General features: G+C 39.7%; 1 protein-coding gene and 1 pseudogene across 2 annotated transcripts in view; both read right to left on the bottom strand.

Moving 5' to 3' along the window:
• The window catches only part of DCP1A (decapping mRNA 1A), a 58051-nt gene that overhangs the window by 28576 nt on the left and 9585 nt on the right, over positions 1–19890 (bottom strand). For both annotated transcript variants that reach the window (XM_015085271.3, XM_027038965.2), the window contains one exon: positions 1268–1334. In XM_015085271.3, coding sequence (XP_014940757.2) covers positions 1268–1334 — 67 coding nt within the window. The remainder of the gene's footprint in view (positions 1–1267; positions 1335–19890) is intronic.
• Positions 1342–4980, bottom strand: LOC113593571 (60S ribosomal protein L10-like; annotated as a pseudogene).

Raw genomic sequence — 19890 nt, 5'->3', positions numbered from 1 at the left:
AAAGGAAAGGAAAGGAAGGAGGGGTGTTTCTAGAGAGGCAACATGTTTTCCAACATGACTGATGCAAGTTCATTTGGAACAATGTCTTCAGGGGTGTATGCCCACAGTAATAAACACAGCCTATCCTGTGAGCTCATGGCCAGAGCCATCAAAGCAGAAGGCGGACAGACATCCAATCAGGACATGACAGTGGTCTTCGATTAAAACTTTGCTTTAGCCATATGGGCTTCTTTTAAAATGCAAATATGCCTGGAATTGAGGTTTGGGGCTTATTTATTTACACTTTTACAGACATTAGTGTGAAATTGGACTGTTTCTTAAAAAATTAAGACCGTTTTCTTCCAAAGATGTAGATAAAAACCTTGCAGGAGAACGAAAGGAATTCCGATGATGGGGTGGGGGTTCATTCACATCTCTGGGGAGATTTAGGCAAAAACTGAAAAGGAAACACAGGTGAGCCAGAATACACTGGTGGCCGCAGCACCGCAGGCCCCTCCAGCGCCACGGTGTCTCGGGCTCCCAGAACCCAGACCAGCAGCACCAGCAGCACAGAGAAGCCAGATGAGGGGTGGCTCCTGTGGGCTAGCTTGAGAAAAGACAGTAAGCCACCCTTTAGAACTCTCATTCAATGAAATTGCTTTCCAATTCCAAGATTCTGACATACAAAGCATCGGCCCATCAGTGAACTGGGGGGCCACTACACCTAGAGTCGGCGCCACAGCGGAGTTCACGTCAAGGAGGCGCGGGCAGGAGTTCTCTACTGGCTGCGGAGCGCAGCGCCGCACCACTCGTCTCGCCAGAGTCTAGCGCCGCCTGCCTGTGCCCTGGGCGTGATAGCGTCCTCTGGGGTCAGCCCTAAGCACATGCTTAACAATAAGGGTTTGGTTAAATTAAGATTTGTCTTCAGGACTGGATAAAATTACAAATACCACAGAGGACTCTTTAGCGTAAACTGGAAAAAGGCTGTTGAACTGAAAAGTAGGAGGTACAGGGTGATCTATTTTTGTAAAAAACCACCACACACGACCTAATGTACAAATAAAAAGACGGGAAGGAAACAGACTAAAACACTAACAATGGGAGTAGTAGGGTTACAGATAATTCTAGTTTTAAGCTTTTCTGCCTCTTCCAATTTTTGGACAATAAGCAGGAAATCAGGGGAGAAACAAATTAGTAGACTCAGTAGCAAACAGAAGCGAGGGGGAAAGTAATTTTTTCATCTCTCATATATCATTAATTAGATCTATGTTGTAAAAGAAATACTTACTCGGCCATGAGTTTGGCTATGCGGTGACAGTCATTCTTATCGTAAAACCAGATGCTGTATATCGACACTTGAAAAACAAAGGAGAAAAAAAGATAATGGGAAATGTGGTTTCAACATTTGAGTATACGTAAATACTATATTATTACCACAGAATGTCAGAGAATTAACCACCAACAGAATTTACCATCAAACCCTCAAATTGTTAAGAGTTCCTCTAAAGAAAAAAAAGCCTCTCCCTTAAACTGCTTAATAAAATAATTAATAGAATTAAGATAGGTAAAATATTCAGATGAAAATTGCGAAAGAAAGTTTTCAGACATGATTTCCAGATCTCATTGAGCCTAAGGTGCCACTAAGTGTAAGAGGTACCATTATTTTCTGTGTTACCAAGAAAGGAAAGTGCTGTTAAACTAAGAATCAACATTGTGAGATGCATTTCAAATTGACAGTGAAATGTGAAAAAAAGTGTTTTAATTATCGAAAACCAAGTTCACCCACCAGCAGAACCAAACAACAGAACCTCCATCAATATTTCGAAGCTTGAAATATGGAATCAGTAATTACAATAAAAACAAACACCAGCTCCAGGTCCAGCCTATGATCAACATCGTTCAAGCAGGAAATGGAAATGCTGGGGCTGAGCTCAGTCTATCACACTTCTTTTCCTTTTTCATTCCCAGCACGTGTGGTGTGATCAACACTAAGAAACCCTTCAAAAACTATTTGGTGAATAGATAAACAAACTTTATAATTAAAGGTTAACAATACATAAAAACCACTGTAAACACTTTCTGGATAAGGTGGGACAGAAATACTAAATTGTAAGTCAAAACAAACATGAATAGCTATGGCTCATTGCTACCACGTGCGCCCACCATGATACTCACAGCTTGGCCCAGGCTGCACCTTCCTTCATACTTAAAATGACTGGTGCAGGCAGTGCAGATATCATTATGTCTTTTTTTAAAAATTAAACATTTTTTTTTTTAAGACAGGAAGTAGAATTTATTGGTGGGCATGAATAAGGAGGGAGCAGTGCTGAGGTTCTCATGAGTGCAGAGCCTGTCGTTTGTCTAAGAGGCCATGAGTAGGGATGTATTTGACCCCACAGCCATCTGGGATGAGCTGCTTTTCAGCCATCATGTCTCCAAATTTGTCCACATTAAACTTAGCCTTATTTCTTGGAAATGAAGATCTTCTGGTGGCCAGAGGACCTGAACTTGGCTCTCCGTAGGGCCTCAATCACATGGTTCTGGAAGGACATGATGACATGGCCACTGTGGACCCTAACCATGTGCCCTGGGGGTTTCCAAAGGCACTCCACATACCTGTCTGGAGCCCGTCAACCCCAGCACAGGACAACATCTTGTTGATACAGGTGATGGGGATGGGGTGGAGTTGCACTTGGATATGAAAACCATCTTTGCCATAGCTTTTCACCATGTACTTGCTGGCAAAAATACAGGCAGTCTCCAGGGCTTCAGAGGAGAGCTGCTCATATTCATCTGACGTCATGTGGCCACATAGTGGGAACCCATTCACATTTGCCTTCTTCTGCCCCAGGTCAAAGATGTGGATATTGGCATCAGGGACACTTCTGCCGAAGTGAGACTTTGGGTATGTTTTGTTCTTACAATACCAGTAACACCATGGCGACACCATGATTTTCAGTGGCGCTCCAAAGGAAAAGGGCTAAATTAAACTTTTAATTTTGAAATAATTGTAGCTTCACACACACTTGGAAAAAATAAACAGAGACTGTATGTGCCCTTTGTTTCTTCCATTGGTAACGTTTGGTAAAACTATAGTATGATTTCACAGCCAGGCTTCTGACACTGATACAGTCAAGTTACAGAACATTGCTGTGGCCACAAAGATCCCTGGTGGACTTTTATAGCCACACCCTCTTCCCTTGGTCCCTCTCCCCCATCTCTGACTCCTGGCAGACACACTAATCTGTTCTCTGTTTCTTTAATGTTGTCATTTCAAGAATGTTACAGAATATAAAGGGAATCATATAACATGCAACTTTTTGAGATTGGGTTTTCTAACCCAACATAATTCTCTGGATATTCATCCAAGTTGTTGCTTGCACCAATTGTTCATCCCCACCCCCACTCTCTTTTTCGGCTGTGTAGTATTTCATGGTGTGGCCATACCTGTTCAAATGTTCATCCACTGATGGACACGTGGTGTGTTTCCAGTTTTGAGCTATTAACAAATAAGCAGCTATGAATGTTCATGCACAGGTTTTCGTGTGAATGTAAGTCTTCATCTCTGGGTTAAATGCCCCAAAGCACAGTTACTGAGTCACAGAAGTTGCATGTCCAGTTTAAAGAAGAAACTGTTCTCTAGAGTGTTGGTACTATTTTATATTCCTACCAGCAACATATGAGCAATCCAGTTTCTCTGCATCCTTGCCAGCATCTGTTCTATTTTTAACTTCATCCATTCTGAAGGTATATAGTGGCATCTCACTGTGGTTTTAGTTTACATCTCCCTAGAAGCTACTGATGCTGAACATCTTTTCATGTGCTTCTCTGTCATCCATATTTTCTGTTTAGTCAAATGTCTGTTCATGTCTTTTGCCCCTTCTAATTGGACGTTTTTTACTGTTGAATTTTATGAGTTCTTTAGATATTCAAGATACTAGGCCTTTGTTGGATATGTGGTTTGAAGATACTTTCTATCTGGAGCTTGTTTTTCATTCTTAGTAAGGTCCTTCCAGAGCAAAGATTTTTAATTTTGACAAGGTCCAACTTACCAATTTTTCCTTTTATGGATCATGCTTTTGGTGTCAAGGATTCTTTCCTGATGGACCCGCAGTAACAAAATTTTCTATGATTTTTCCTAAAAGGTTTATAGTTTTACATTTCAGTAGGTAATCAATTTTTTAAAATGTTTTATTTATTCTTGAGAAAGATTTGGGGGGGGGGGGAGGGTCAGGAGCAGAGAGAAAGAGAGACACAGAATCTGAAGCAGGTTCCAGGCTCTAAGCTGTCAGCATAGAGCCTGATGCGGGCTTGTACCCAAGAACCATGATATCATGGCCTGAGCCGAAGTCAGACGCTTAACCAACTGAGCCACCCAGGCGCTCCATCAGTTGGTAATTGATTTTGAGTTAATTTTTGTATAAAAAGGTTTAGGTTAAGGTTTTCTTTTGGTCTAAATGTTCTATCCAGCATTATTTGTTGAAAATGCTCTCCTCTCTTTATTGAGGAGTATTTTGTACCTTTGTCAAATATCAGTTGGGTATATTTGTGTGGGTCTATTTCCAGATTTATTTTATCCTATTTATGTGTTTATTCCTCCACCAGTACCACACTGTCTTGATTCTTGTGCTATATATACAGTAGGCCTTAATAATTCCCCCCACTTTATGCTTTTCCAAATTGTTTTATCTTCTACGGCCTGTGCTTTTCCATAGAAGTTTTAGAATAAGTTTGTTTATGCCTACAAAAAACATTGTTAGGATTTTGATAGAAGAAAGTGCTTTAAACCTACAGAGCAATTTGGGAATAGGTGAATTTGTACTATGTGGAATGCTTCAATGCACAAGTACAGTCTATTTCTCCATTTATTTAGATCTTCTTTGATTTCTTTCATCAGTAATTTTCAGCACACAGATCCTGTACATGTTTTGTTAAATTTATGCCTAAGTACTTAACTTTCTTTGTAAGGGCTATAAATGGTGGCTTGTTTTTAAGGTTATCTTTTTTAAGTAATCTCTACACCCACTGTGGGACTCTAACTCATGACCCCAAGATCAAGAGGCGCATGCTCTGCCGACCGAGCCAGCCATCGCCCCTAAATGGTAGTTTTTAATTGTGACTGAGTTTTGAATGTTGATCTTGTATTCTCATATCTTACCAAGCTCACTAATTAGTTCTAGGAATTTGTACTTAGTCTGTTATCTGCGAATAACATTTTTATTATTTTTCTCCCCTTTCTCTTCCAATATGTAGGCCTACTTTTCTTTCTTGCCTTATTGCAGTGGTTAGAACTTTCAGTGCTATGTTGCACAGCAGTGTTGACAGTGGACATCCTTGCCTTGTTCTCAATCTTAAAGGGAAAACATTCATCCTTTCACTGTAAGTATAATGCTGGCTGTAAGTCTGTTGCAGATGCTCTTTATCAAGATCACATAATTTACTTCTATTCCCAACTTAAGAGTTTTTATCATGCATGGACATGGGTTTTTTCCCTGAATCAAAAACACTAAATATGATCATGTGATATTTCTATTTCATCTTTAGTCTTTTGATATGGTGGATTAAACTGATGTTCAATGTATTTTTTTTTTAATGTTTATTTTTGAGAGAGTGTGTATGTGTGTGCACACAAGTAGGGAAGGGGCAGAGAAAGAGGGAGAGAGAGAATCCCAAGCAGACTCTACACTTGGTGCGGAGCCTGACAAGAGGCTCGATCTCATGACTGAGATCGTGACCTGGGCTGAAACCAAGAGTCAGGTGCTAAACTGATGGGAGCCACCCAGGCGTCCCTTACTTTTAATACCGAACCAGCTTTGCAGATCTGGAATAAAACCCTTTTCTCTATATTGTTGAGTTTGCTAATATTTGGCTGAGGATTTTTTTTTAACTTACTTCTCTAGAAATTTTTTTGTTTTTTAATGTTACTTATTTTTGAGAGAGACACAGAGTGCAAGCAGGGAAGGGGTAGAGGGAGAGGGAAACACAGAATCTGAAGCAGGCTCCAGGCTCTGAGCTGTCGACACAGAGCCCAACGCAGGGCTTGAACTCACAAACTGTGAGATCATGACCTGAGCCAAAGTTACATGCTCAATGAACTGAGCCACCCAGGCGCCCCCTTTTTAACCTACTTCTTGAGAGATACTGGTTTGTGGTTTTCTTTTATTGTACTGTCTGCCTAGTTTGGGTATCACAGTAATACTGGCTTTATAAAATCAGTTGAAAATTGTTCCCTCTTGTCTGTTTTCTGGAAGAAACTATGTAAAATTAGTGTTAACTCCTCTTTGAATTCTCCAGTAAAACCATCTAGGCCTGGAGATTTTTTTCTTTTGAATTATGAATTCAATTTCTTCAATGGCTATAGGACTATTCATGTTATCTATTTTGTCTTGGTTGAATTTTGTAGTTTGGGTTTTCAAGGAACTGGTCCATTTCTTCCAAGTTATCAAGTTTATGACTATAAAACTGTTCACAGGGGGTGCCTGGGTGGCTCAGTTGGTTGAGCGTCTGACTTTGGCTCAGGTCATGATCTCACAGTTTGTGAGATCAAGCCCCGTGTCGGGCTCTGTGCTGACAGCTTGGAGCCTGGAGCCTGCTTCGGATTCTGTGTCTCTGTCTCTCTCTGCCCCTCCCCCACTTGTGCTATCAAAAATAAATTTTAAAAAATGTAAAAAAAAAAATTAAAGAAAAATAAACTATTTAAATGTTCACAGCATTAGCTTATTACCCTTTTAATGTCTGGAGAATCTATAGTGATACCTACTATTCCATTCCTGATACTGGTACATTGTGTTTTCTTTTTCTTAGTATTGCTAAAAAGGTTTGTGAATTTTATTGATCTTTTTTTAATTTGTGGTGCCTGGGTGGCTCAGTCAGTTAAACGTCCAACTCTTGGTTTCGGCTCAAGTCATGATCTTATTGCTTCGTGGGTTTGAGCCCCACACGGAGCTCTGTAATGACAGTGAGGAGTCTGCTTGAGATTTTCTCTCTCCCTCCCTCTCTTTGCCCCTCCCCCACCTGTGTTGTCTCCATCTCTCTCAAAATAAACTTAAAAGTTTTCTAAAAACCCAGCTTATTGTTTCACTAATTTTTCTCTTTTCATATTTTCAATGTCATTGATTTCTTTTGCTCTTATCTTCATTCTTTCCTTACTTCTGTATGCTTTGAGCTTAATTTGCTCTTCTCTTTATAATTTCTTGAAGTAAGAATTTAGTCAGCTCTCAGCCAAGTATCTTGAAGGTGTGGGAGGAGTTCCCCATGGCTAGGCCACCTGGTGTGCCTGTCCTGGAAGAGAGCCTCTGACTTTCACAGATGAAGACTGCTTCCCAGACTAGGCCAGTGATGTGACGACTCCTCCACCCCTCCCTCCCCTTCGTGGGAGGGAGGGAAAGCACTCCCCCTGGTGGCCACTCATTGTCAGCAGGGCTCCTCTAATCCTTTCTGCCAGTTTTTCTGGCAGAAACCTGATATTGTTGGCAGGACTACCACTTGATCCAGGAGGGGAATGAGCCTACCTGACCTGTCCTGTGTTGCTAGGTTGGAGGTCAGCAAATACCAGGCCTGGGTCCCCACCTTCTGTTGGGCGAGAGGGTTGTAAGACCCTGTTGCTGTGCTGTTTTGCCAGTTGTGAGTCTTCCCCTTTCCACCTTTCAGAGTTCTACTGATTGTCTCTTGTGTTATTTCTGGGTTTTATAGTTGTACTTAACAGGGAGAAGCAAGGAGAGACAAGTAAGTCTAGGCCATCTTGTTTGGATCAGAAGTCTCACTGTGCACTTTTATGGATGGAAACTGAGGTTCATGGAAAGGCTAAATAGCTTATTACAAATCAGAAGAAAACAGTCTTGGCACTGTGGCTAGAACTCAGGTACTCTCACTCTTAGGCCAGTGGTCTTGACACCACACAGCCATTGCCTCATTACATGAAAGAACACATTTTTTTATAAAACAAAAACTTAATGAGCTTTAATTATGCTTATAGACTAAACTAACACATAAAAGAGTATAAATAAGTTAAAAAACATACAATAAAAGGATGACAGAATATAGAATTATAGTCACCATGCTGTATATTACATCCCCATAACTTACTCATTTTGTAACTGGAAATTTGTACCTTTTGATCTCCCCTCCCCCCACCTCAGGCAACCATCAATCTGTTCTTTATATCCATGAGCTTTTATTTATTTTGAAAGAGAGAGAGAGACAGAGTGAGCACAGACAGGCAGAGAGATAGAGGGAGAGGAAGAATCCCAAGCAGGCTCTGTGCTCTCAGCACAGAACCTGATGAGGGGCTCGAACTCACAAACTGTGAGATCATTACCTGAGCCGAAATTAAGAGTTGGACACTTAACCATCTAAGCCACCCAGGCATCCTGTTTTTTTTTTTTCTTCCTTAAAGATTCCACACATTAGTGAGATCATATAATATTTATCTTTTTCTATCTGATCTACTTCATTTTAGCATGATGTCCTCAAGGTCCATCTATATTGTTGCAAAACGTAAGGTTTCAATTTTTTAATGGCTGCATAATATTCCATTGTGTATATATACATTTTCTTCTTCCATTCATCCGTTGATGGACTCCTAGGTTATATCCACATTCTGGCTATTGTAAATAACGCTACAATAAACACAGAAGTGCATATATCTTTTCAAATTAGTGTTTTCATTTTTTTCAGATAAATACCCAGAAGTGGAATTGCCAGATCATATGGTAGTTTCATTTTTAATTTTTTGAGAAATCTCCATACTGTTTTCCATAGTAGATGCACCAATTTACAGTCCTAGCAACAGTGCATGAAGGTTTGCTTTTCTCCACATCCTCTCCAACACCTGTTGTTTCTTATATATTTTTTTAAAGTTTTATTTATTTATTTTGAGAGAGAGAGAGAGAGTTTGAGCATGGAAGGGGCAGAGAGAGAAGACAGAGAATCCCAAGCAGGGTCTGTGCTGTCAGTGCACGGCCAGATGCCGGGCTTGATATCACGAACCATGATATCATGATCTGAGCTGAAATCAAGAGTCAGATGCTCAACTGACTGAGCCACCCAGGTGTCCCTGTTATTTCCTGTATTTTTGACAAGAGCCATTCTAACATGTGTGGAGTAACCTCACTGTGGTTTTAATTTGCATTTCCCTGATATTAGTGATGTGGAGCATCTTTTCATGTACCTGTTGGCCACCTGTATGTCTTCTTTGGAAAAATGTCTGTTCAAATCTTCTGCCCACTTTTTAATCAGATTGTTCTTTTGCTATTGAGATGCATGAGTCCTTTATATAATTTGGATATTAGCCCCATATCAGATATATGACTTGCAAACATTTTTCTCTTGTTTGGTAGGATACCTTTTCATTTTGTTGAAGGTTTCCTCTGCTCTGCAAAAGCTTTTAGTTTGATATAGTCTCACTTGTTTATTTTTGCTCTTTCTGCCTTTGCTTTTGGTGTCAAACCCAAAAAATCATTGCCAAAACTGATGTCTAGGAGCTTACCACCTATGTTTTCCTCTAAGGGTTTCACAGTATCAGGTCTTACATTCAAGTCTTTAATCTATTTCGAATTTATTTTTTGTGTATGGTGTAAGATAAGATAGTAGCAGGTAGCTGTCCACTTTCCCCAACACCATTTACTGAACAGACTGTCTTTTCCCCATGGTATATTCTTGGTTCCCTTGTTGGAAATTAGCTCGACCATATATGTGTGGGTTTACTGCTGGGTACTCTCTTCTGTTTCGCTGATCTACGTGTCTATTTTTGTGCTAGTACCATACTGTTTTGCATACTACAGCTCTGTAGTTTATCTTGAAATCTGGGTCTGTGATACCTCTGGATTTTTTCTTCATCCGCAAGTTTGGCTATCTGAGGTCTTTTGTGGTTCCATACAAATTTTAGGATCGTTTATTCTATTTCTGTGAAAAATGTCATGGCAATTTTGATACGAAATACACTCAATCTGTAGATTGCTTAAGGCAGTATAGACATTTTAACAATATTACTCCTTCTAATCCAGGAGCATGAAATATTTTCCCAATTCTTTGTGTTTTCTTCGACTTCCTTCATTAATGTCTTATAGTTTTCAGTGTACAAAAGCTTTTTAATGGCAAATTTTTATTCATGCTGAATTAACGTCATTATATTCTACAAAAACATTCATGGCCAATCACAACTTTAAAGTTCCTTTTTTGACAGAAATAAAAGTTTAATTGGATTTTTTTCAGTTGTCCTTGCAAAGGGAGTGAAAACATTGATACAGTGAGTGAATGGCTTCATTTTATGAATGAAATCATCAACGTGAATTTTTTTCCTAACCTGTTCTCTGGTAGAGAAACCCTTCAATTTCACTAAAACCGTCCTTGACTGTTGGGCTCCATGTCTGGCTATGTGTCCTGCAGGTGACTGTGCACACTAACTACCACACTACCAGGTTGGCTTTTGTTTTCTGAGCCTTCATGCAGCCTGATGTGAAGAGTTTTCCACGTTTGGAATCCAGGTTCACAGCCCCTCTTCTGTTCACAGAACTATAAAACACCACCAACGCTTCAAGCAGAATCAATGTCTAATGAATAACAAGTAATCTTGGAATATTTTACATGTAAGTAAACAGATTAAATTTAGCTTTGACATCCCTTTGACAAGGAACACAAAGGAAGCTCTGTTACAGACAAGATATAAGCAGTATCTTCCGCAGTATCTTTGGTTATGTTCCTATTCCTTGCGGCTAAGGATTGCTCCTACATAGAGTAATCAGATTGGGCTTTGAAAAGACTCCATATATGGCAAGTACATGCAACTATCTTTCTTTAAATATGCCTCTTCCAACCTTGGCTAAAGAACACACAAAACACAAGAGTCCAAATACAAGATTCCAGTTTCCCTCTGATGGACACACCCATGTAACTTAGACTGATCAGAAAGTTTGTGATATGCAATACATTAGGCTCAGAACATTCTTTGGGCTGAACAGGGGCATTTAATAATGTTTTCATAGGGGGTTGAAAGCCCAACTCTTAAGAAAGAATTCCATATGGATAATCAAAATAAACCCAGCAGAACTATCAACTTACGTTGACAAAACTTTACTTATATCCTCTCTTTTTCCCTTAAAGAAATACTCTAGAATTTAGAAATAAGACACACGCCTTCCACTCTTGTACATTATCAAGTAAACTGCCAAAAGAGACCCAAACACTTTTAAAGGCATGTTTGCAGAAGAAATAAAGATAAGGAAGCCATAACGATAGCTTAATGGGTACGGGATAAGAGTCACACTCGATTCTGCCAAAAGTGGACCTGTAGAGGTTCAGACACGCATCCAAGAATCAGCTCTGTCTGCCAACATATCAAATGCACAGTGCATGCAACTGGCAAGAATGCCCTGAGAGCTGCCCCTGAGCCTGTCACTGTCACCGGTGAGGAAAGACAGACAAGTTACCAGATAGCTCAGATCATGGAGGGCCTGTCTCCAAGCCAAAGCCAAGTATTCTTCCCTCAAGAGAACTTCCACTCCAAGGCCCAACACATACCGTGAACAATTCATTTGCTGAAACATCCCGACATAATTTTCCTTGATTAACTACAGCAATTTAAGGATTTGACAATATAGTATTATTTTGCTGTGGCAAATAATGATGGCATCCTGATTTATAAGTGGCTTTTCTCAAGACAAAAGCAAACTATCTATCTATTGGACCCCCCACCATATTTGCAGCTGTTAACGGCTGTCCCAAGTAAGTCATGCAGTACAGGCAAGTCACCAAAGAGTTAGGGAGTGTGGTAGGATATTTAATCACTTTTAAGTTGTACTTCCATGAAAAACATCAAAATGCAGAAAAGAATATCGAAAATTAAGTGTTTCCTTTGCTTTTTAAATGACAGCATCTTTCTTTTAAAATCATGAAAAACAAGACTGACAAAAGATTAAAGCCATTAGATTACTTACTACTGAGAAATTTTAAAGATTTTTTTTAATGTTTATTTTTGAGAGACAGGGAGCGAGCGAGTAGGGGCGGGGCAGAGAGAGAGGAAGACACAGAATCCGAAGCAGGCTCCAGGCTCTGAGCTGTCAGCACAGAGCCCAACGCGGGGCTCGAACTCACGAACCGCGGGATCATGACCTGAGCTGAAGTCAGATGCTTAATCGACTGAACCACCAGGTGCCCCAATATTGAGAAATCTGAAAAAGCTGAGGAGCAAGAGTTTTCCATTTTCTCAGAGAGCGCAGTTTGCAGATCCAGCAGCCCGTTATGATTTGATGTTACATCTCATTCTGCTTCTCATCTGGAATGGTATACGGCATGTATAAGATCAAGAGAATCCAAATTAATTTGGAGGCTTTGTAAAATCCCTCGAGACTTCTTGAGATGCTGTGAAATGTCACAAGAACAGAGCTGGGAATCACTCTCGTGCACATGCTGTCTTTTTGATTCATTTATTATTTAGATCTGACCTACTTTCTAAAAGGATCTGAGGAGGTTGGAGATTTTCTCAGTATGGTGCCAAACACAAAAGGGGTTTGATAAAAGCTTTTTGGCAATGGTGTTAAGAGTTATAAAATTTCTAAAGATGATACTGACAAAGATCCTCTACACAGGAAGGAAGAACAAGAAAATGTGTTTTGAATATGGCCAAAAACATTTACTCTAAACATAAGGAAGATCCTTCTGATTATAAAAGTAATGTAAGAATGGAATAGATTATGTAAACAGTAGCCTGCCCCGGCTAGTGAAACAGCAAATGCCCCTGCCTTGAAAGATCATTTCCTTTAGGACAATAAGCCTAGCCTGGTGGCTCCACATCGACATTAAAGGAAAGAGAGAAGAGAAAGGCTCCGAGGTGGAAAGTAGAACACAGGAAAAAGGGTGTGGGGCCGCAGCCTGGCTGGCCTAGGATTTTGACAGGAACTGTGGTAGGTGGCAAACAGGCAGGCAGGAAAATGCTATGAATCCATACATGTAGCTGGTAAATGGGATTCAGTTACCTCAGCAGCTTACCTGTTATGGCCAAAGAACACACATCTTAAAACACCAATGAACACAAACATAGAAGAGAGAGTGTACTTTCTAAAATTTAAATTGCAGGGGCGCCTAGGTGGCTCGGTTGAGCGTTGGACTTTGGCTCAGGTGGGATCTTGTGGTTCGTGAGTTTGAGCCCCATGTGGGCTCTGTGCTGACAGCTCAGAGCCTGGAGCCTGCTTCGGATTCTGTGTCTTTGGATTCCGTGTCTCCCTCTCTCTCTCTGCCCCTCCTCTGTCCGTGTGCGCCCTCTCTCTCTCTCTCTCTCAGAAATAATAAATGAATACACTTTTTAAAAATTAAAAAAAAATTAAATTAAATTGCAGTGTCTAGGGGCACCTAGGTGGCTCAGTTGGTTAAGTGTCTTGACTTCAGCTCAGGTCATAATCTCGCGGTCCGGGAGTTCGAGCCCCAAGTCGGGCTCTGTGCTGACAGCTCAGAGCCTGGAGCCTGCTTCAGATCTGTGTCTCCCTCTCTCTCTCTGCTCCTCCCCTGCTCATGCTCTGTCTCTATCTCTCAAAAATAAATAAATGATAAAAAAAAAAATGCAGTGTCTATTTAGTGAACACTGATTAAAGACATAGGTCAGGAAATTTTAAAATGTTATTCTGCATACTCTTTGATTTAGTATTTTCACATTTAGTGCCCCTCTCTAAATTAAATCAAGCCTGAAACCATTTACTGGCAATATCACTTCCATAGTCCCTTTAAACACTGTAATCTTAGTATGGGATTCAGATACATGAAATGACCACTAATTTTTTTGGGAAATTAAGAAAATAAACCCAAAGAATATTACAACTGATCGTTTCCAGTTACAATATTCCTATTCTTAAATAATGGCAGCTCTAAGTAAATAAAACAAAATTGGGAGTCACACCAGGGTTGACGCCTGCTGTTAAGAGTTTCCTGCCACACAGTACTTGCTGCTCTCAAGGCAGAGCTTCCCCTGGGGGTGGGGGTGGGTCGCTGCAAGTGATTATGGGTATGCCAAATGTTGGACCTGTCCGACCCCTAGTGGTCTATTCACCCCAGTGTCCCACACAGAAATGATCACTTTTATGTATCAGAAGGGACAACAAAGGTTGGGAAGCATGGTCCCTGGCCTCCAAGGAGCTGAGTTCCTGTTTTCTGTGCTCCCAAAAATCCACATTTAGGGCTTTGGGAAACAGTTCAAATAGTAGGTGAGAAAAGAGGGAACTTCTTTTCTCTCCTTTCCCTAACTTCTCTGCTATATATGTATTTCTCTGCCGATTTACTAACAGATCATCCAAACCAGGGTTGTAAGGCAAATGCCCATGATAGTCTAAGAGACACAGGGTGTGGTGGGATCCGTGAGGCTGTGGTGGGATCAGTGAGGCTGTGGGGGGCATGCCCTACCCAGAGTTCCTGACTATCAGTGCTTACAGGGATGCAGGTGCTGTATGGCCATACAGCCACTTTGTCATAAGAAGGAAAGGTAGAAATCCAGGTGTCTGTGTAAAATGTCATTTTTAAATGGTAGCAAATGCTTATCCCATGCCTTTCTGTTTAAAAAAAAAAAGTGCCGAGCATCCCTGGAAGTAGTGACTTTGTAAGTAGCTCAGATCTGCCTGGACCCTCCAGGGGACTGAACCTCAGTCTTGAGGTTTATTCTGCCTACTTCAGAGTGGCTTCAAATCTTTTAGTGGTTACTCTGCTTCAAAATTTTTTTTTTTTTAACTTTTGAGAGAGAGAGAGAGAGAGAGAGAGAGAGAGAGATGGAGGGAGGGAGAGAGAGAGAGAAAGAAAGAGAGAGAGAGGGAGAGAGAAAGAAAGAGAAAGAGAGAGAGAGAGAGAGAGAGAGAGAGAGACAGACAGACAGCACAACCGGGGGAGGGGCAGAGAGCGAGGGAGCCACAGAATTCAAAGCAAGCTCCAGGCTATGAGCTGTCAGCAGAGAGCCCAACGCAGGGCTAGAACTCACGAGCTGTGAGATAATGACCCGACCCAACCTGAAGTCAGACGCCCAACCGACTGAGCCACCCAGGCACCCCTGTTTCAATTTTTACCTCCACAATGAACTTCACTTTGTAAACAAGAGGTGAAAACCTGTATACATATATATAAAGAACACATTTCTGCCACTTAGCTATAAGTAATTGATGCTTTTCTTTGCGAGTTCTCAGAAGAGAAACTATTAATTATCTAAAAGAGATAAATGGTGCATGCATGGTTAACTTTTAAAATATTTATAATTATGGTAATACCACAATAAAAAACAAAGATAAAATTGCATTTTACCTGACAACTCTACTTTAGGGGGGAAAAAAGCCAGTACTTAGTGAGATACACTAAATGAATCTGCTTTGGAAATTCTGAAATGTTCACGGACTTACAAAGTTAACCAGAAGGTACTTGGCAGAGGCCCTACTAGAGACTCCACTGGAACACTACAGGCTCTATTAGAACACCAAACAGTGGCTGCAACAGAGAGAGCAACAGAGACATTTGAAATGTCTGACCTGACAGCGTCACCAAGTCAGCCTTGGGGTCTCAGTTACACTCTATGTTTTCATGGTGTTTCTACCTCCTCAATCTACTAACGTGGCAACAGCAAGGCTCTTTCCTTATCTTTGTCCAGAAGGCCAGATTAATGCACTTGCCACAGGTCCTTTCTCCTCCACTGATTACGGAATCACACCAACCACAGCACTGCTGCTGCAGATGGCGAACACCGCCTGCCTTTCTTCAGGCTGCTCGAGAAGCACTGTGCTGCATTCAAAGATCACAGGGAATGGACTGTGGAGCTTTTAGAATTGTTTATAAATTCCTCTTTCAGTCTGGAGGTAGAAGTCACATTTTTTGACCTGACAAATTGTAAACTTCTCTTGCAAGGACACTTCCTGCACTGTGCTTGGAGTCTGAAGATCTGTGCAAATGCCAGGAGCCACCTACCATCTCTACTGTTCTGAGTCTTGCCCTTGAACTGAGAAAGGGCAAGCAGAGACAAAAAAAAAAAAAAAAAAAAGTACACATTACAGTGTTTCTTCTACTAAAACTTTCCATTTGGCAGCTGTATTTTCAACACTATGGAAATGAATCTCCCTGCCTTTTCTAGTGATCTAATTTTAATTAAAAATGCTCTCTATCAAGAGACTGATGCCCGATATAAAGGAAAAGTTGTAAGTGAAGCGGAAACAAAGAGGTACTTCTCACAGACTTTTGGAGGTAAGTTCTTAAAAATATTCAATAGCAATAACGTTTTTATTTTCACTTGCTTGTTACAGTGATTTGTTGTTGTTACGCAGGTTACAGGGCAACATACTTTGCTCATTTTTCCAAAAGTGCTTTTGGATTATAGAAAACATTTAAAAAAATGAAAAGTGTCATTCAGTGGGAGATCCATGCCCTGAGGTGTTGGATGCAGGAAACGTGAATAACTGTCCTTGTTTATCTTTCAGTAAAAAAAAATGCAAAGTCTAACATACACATAAAGTAAAATAACCTTTTTTTTTTTTTTTTTTTTTGGCTAAAACCACCATCATACATTGATCTAAGGAAGGAATAAAGTTAGGTTTGAGAAGACAAAATCTAGACTGTGTATTTCTTCTAATTAATGGATCAGTGTTGCTGCTAAAAATGACCAGGAAAAAACCCTAAACATGTAAATTCCTCCACAGTCTCTGGTGGATCAGATTTTCACTAGTACTAGCCTAATCATTAAAACTTATAGCTGATATTTCTAATCACAGATTTTAAATCATTAAGTTTTACCATTAATTAACAGAGCTGTTTTAGGAGTAATAGTCATAGCACTGGGATTGATATAGTAACATATTTCATTAAGAATCCTGACCCTTTCAGAAAGGTAGAGTTCTAACACAATTTAATGACTTCTTGCTTATAATTTTTCTAAGAAAATGCAACAGAACCTAAGGATTAAAAAAATAACTAAAATTCTTTAAAAGTACCTTATAGTTTTAATCGAAATGGTATATATAGCGCTTGGTAAAGTGCTTGGTAAATGACACATGTTCATTAAGTATCACTGTATTAAGGTGTATGTCTGAGTTAAATAATCAGCTTGTTTGTTTAAAAACAGAGTAAAAGACAATACCGAAATAGTTTTTGCAAAAGGAAATCACTGAATGCCAGAATTGACTTTATAGAGCTTATTGGGACCACAAACCTTTACTTTAATGTTTTCAATGAACCAAGTTACGATGGAGACTGTCTTGCTGTAACAAAGAGAAAAACCAATTTTGCTTACTTTTACTTTTTTGTTGATTGATATAATACCAAATTTTGGATTAAAAAAAAATTGCTCAGAACCCTGTTTACAGAGAATAGTCTTGGGGCATTCCAAAATTAAATTTCCACGGAAGTGGAAATCAAAGGACTCCTGACACTGGTCTTAGGGAAAGCGTTTTCTAGAAGAAACAGAGTAGTAAGCTAAGTTGCGTGTAGCAGGGGCTTGCCAAATGCTTGCTGAAGGAATAATGGGTAATAGAATCATGATCTCCTCACTGTAGAAGAGTGGACTGTCGAGATAAGTGTCCTGTGAGAAGATCAGAAATGTACAGATCCTATATCTGCTTTTTCAGAGGCCAGTCTCTAAATGGAGAGTAACTGTCCTCGTACCACTTACTGAATACGACATTCTTCTTAGCATTTTATTTAGATGTGATGGGAAAGATTTTAAACTACTGACGCAACATTTTATTGTTTCTGAGTGTATTCAGATCTCTTTATTCCTGAATAAGTTTTGTTATACTATGCTTCTTCTAAGAAACCATACAATCTAAGTCTTAAACATATAAGCAGAAAGTTTTTCATAGTGATTTCTTGTTTTTAAAAAAAACGTGTTTCCTACATTTAGTTGCAATATGTAAAAAATATATTGATTATTCCTAATATTGCCCGATCTGTCCCCATCCCCACTCTTTTTGTTGTTGTTGGATCAATCAGGTTATGGGGGAGAGTTTTTGCTGTTGATTTCGTTCTATCCTTCTAGTGAAATTTCTTTGTTCTGCAGTTAATTGCTACTCATCTGTATTTTCCTCCAACTTAACCCAGATTTCTCTTTTTTCTTAACTTCTTGGGCTGGGTGGCCTACATATGGTTATTTTTATAAAATTCTAATATGTATTTGAAAAAAATGCAAATTCTCGAATTGCTGGAAGCAGGCAGGGTTCTTTATATGCCCGGTAGATCAAGTTTAACTGTACTGTTTCAGTAACTCACAACCATCTGCTTTATCTGCCAATTACTGAGGTGGCCTGTTAAAATCTCCCCCTATGATTATGGATTTTTAACATTTGATATGTGTTTCTGGCATATACTAGGTATACATATGGGATATGGGATATCCCATATGGGGTAGTTTTATCTTCTAGGTAATTCATTCCTCTTCTCATTATGTGGCAACTTTAGCCCCTGATGTTTTTCACCTGAAATCTATCAGGTATGATTAGCACAGCTGCAGCAGCTCTGTTCGGTTAACAGTTGCCTGATTGCATTCCATCCCCTTACTTTCAATCTTTCCAGGTTTTGAGTTTTAAGTTTTTTGAAAACAGCCTTACTCACAAATTCTGTTATCTTCATCCTGTCCTACAATCTTTTTGAACTGGCAAGTTTAGTTCACTTAACATTTTGTTCTAGTTACTGATTTATTCACGTCATTTTATGTTGGGCTCTCTATTTCCCATGTTCATTCACTTCTTTCCCCATCCTGGTTTGCACTGGTTTAAAAGACATCCTGTTTGTTTTGCAGTGGTTACCCTGAATCATTTGAACACAAACAGCTTGATTTAAGTCTATGGTTAATCAATTTATCTATTCTTACTTGAGTCGTGGGATGCTTTAGGTTTGAAGAGCTTTTACCTTAAGCTATTAGTGTCTAGTATTTTTGCTTCACCTTTTTAAAAAATATTTATTTATTTTGAGAGAGAAAACATGCAAGCAGGGGAGGGGCAGAATGAGACAGAGGAGAGAATCCCAAGTAGGCTTCCTGCTGTCTGCGCAGAGCCCAAGGTGGGCTTAATCTCATGACTGCAAGATCATGACCTGAGCCAAAAATTAAGAGTCGGGTGATTAACCGACTGAGCCTCCCCACCATCCTGCTTCACCTGTTTAGCACCTCTGCTCACGTCAGTCATTTCACTGTTTTATACAGTCCATGCTTACTTTGACTCACCTCCTTTTCTTTGCTCATTATAGTTTGTAAATTTCATTTCTTACTTCTGTACTCAATTTTATTTCTGAACCAAATTAAATACAATTCAGAATTCAGTTGCACTAGGAGCATTTCAAGCGCTCAACAGCCATGTGCGGCTAGTGGCTATTGTACCAGGCAGCACTGCTTTAGAAGCACCTTCAGAAAGGGGCTGCTGGAGGCAAAAGTTCCGTTTTTGTTGAAAAATGTCTTTATTTTGTTCTCCTGAACTACTGAAGTGTGGGTTGTTTTTTCCTCAGTACTCTGAAAACATTATTCCTTTGTCTTCCGAACTCAGGAGCTGCAACTAAATATGCTAACTGGTGCTCTTTGTAAGTAATTAGTCTCAAGTAGCCTTTGGTTGCTTCTTTTTGTGATTTCTACTTACTATGCTTGGTGCCTTATTTTACTGCCTAAATCTGAGGTTCATGTCTTTCAAGGATTCTAGAAAATTCTTAGTTGTAATCTCTTCAGATACTGTCTCTCTTAAACCTATTTTATATTCTGAAATTCTTCTCTGTTACATGCTAGACTTTCCAAGCCTATGCTCTTGGTCCCATTTTCCATTTCTTTTCATTTTTTGGATGAATTCTGGAGAATTCCCTCAGATGTCCTTTTCTATTCTTCAATTCTCTTTTCTGTTGTTACAAATTAACTGCTGAGTCCAGGCAGAGTTTATTTCAATAATTAAAATTTTAAGTTCTAGGAATTCGACTTGGTTATTTTTCAAA

Source organism: Acinonyx jubatus, chromosome A2 (genome assembly GCF_027475565.1).
Source record: "Acinonyx jubatus isolate Ajub_Pintada_27869175 chromosome A2, VMU_Ajub_asm_v1.0, whole genome shotgun sequence".
Taxonomy (NCBI): Eukaryota; Metazoa; Chordata; class Mammalia; order Carnivora; family Felidae; genus Acinonyx; species Acinonyx jubatus.
Note: the sequence above shows the minus strand (reverse complement) of the source record. Positions and strands in the feature narration are given on the sequence as shown.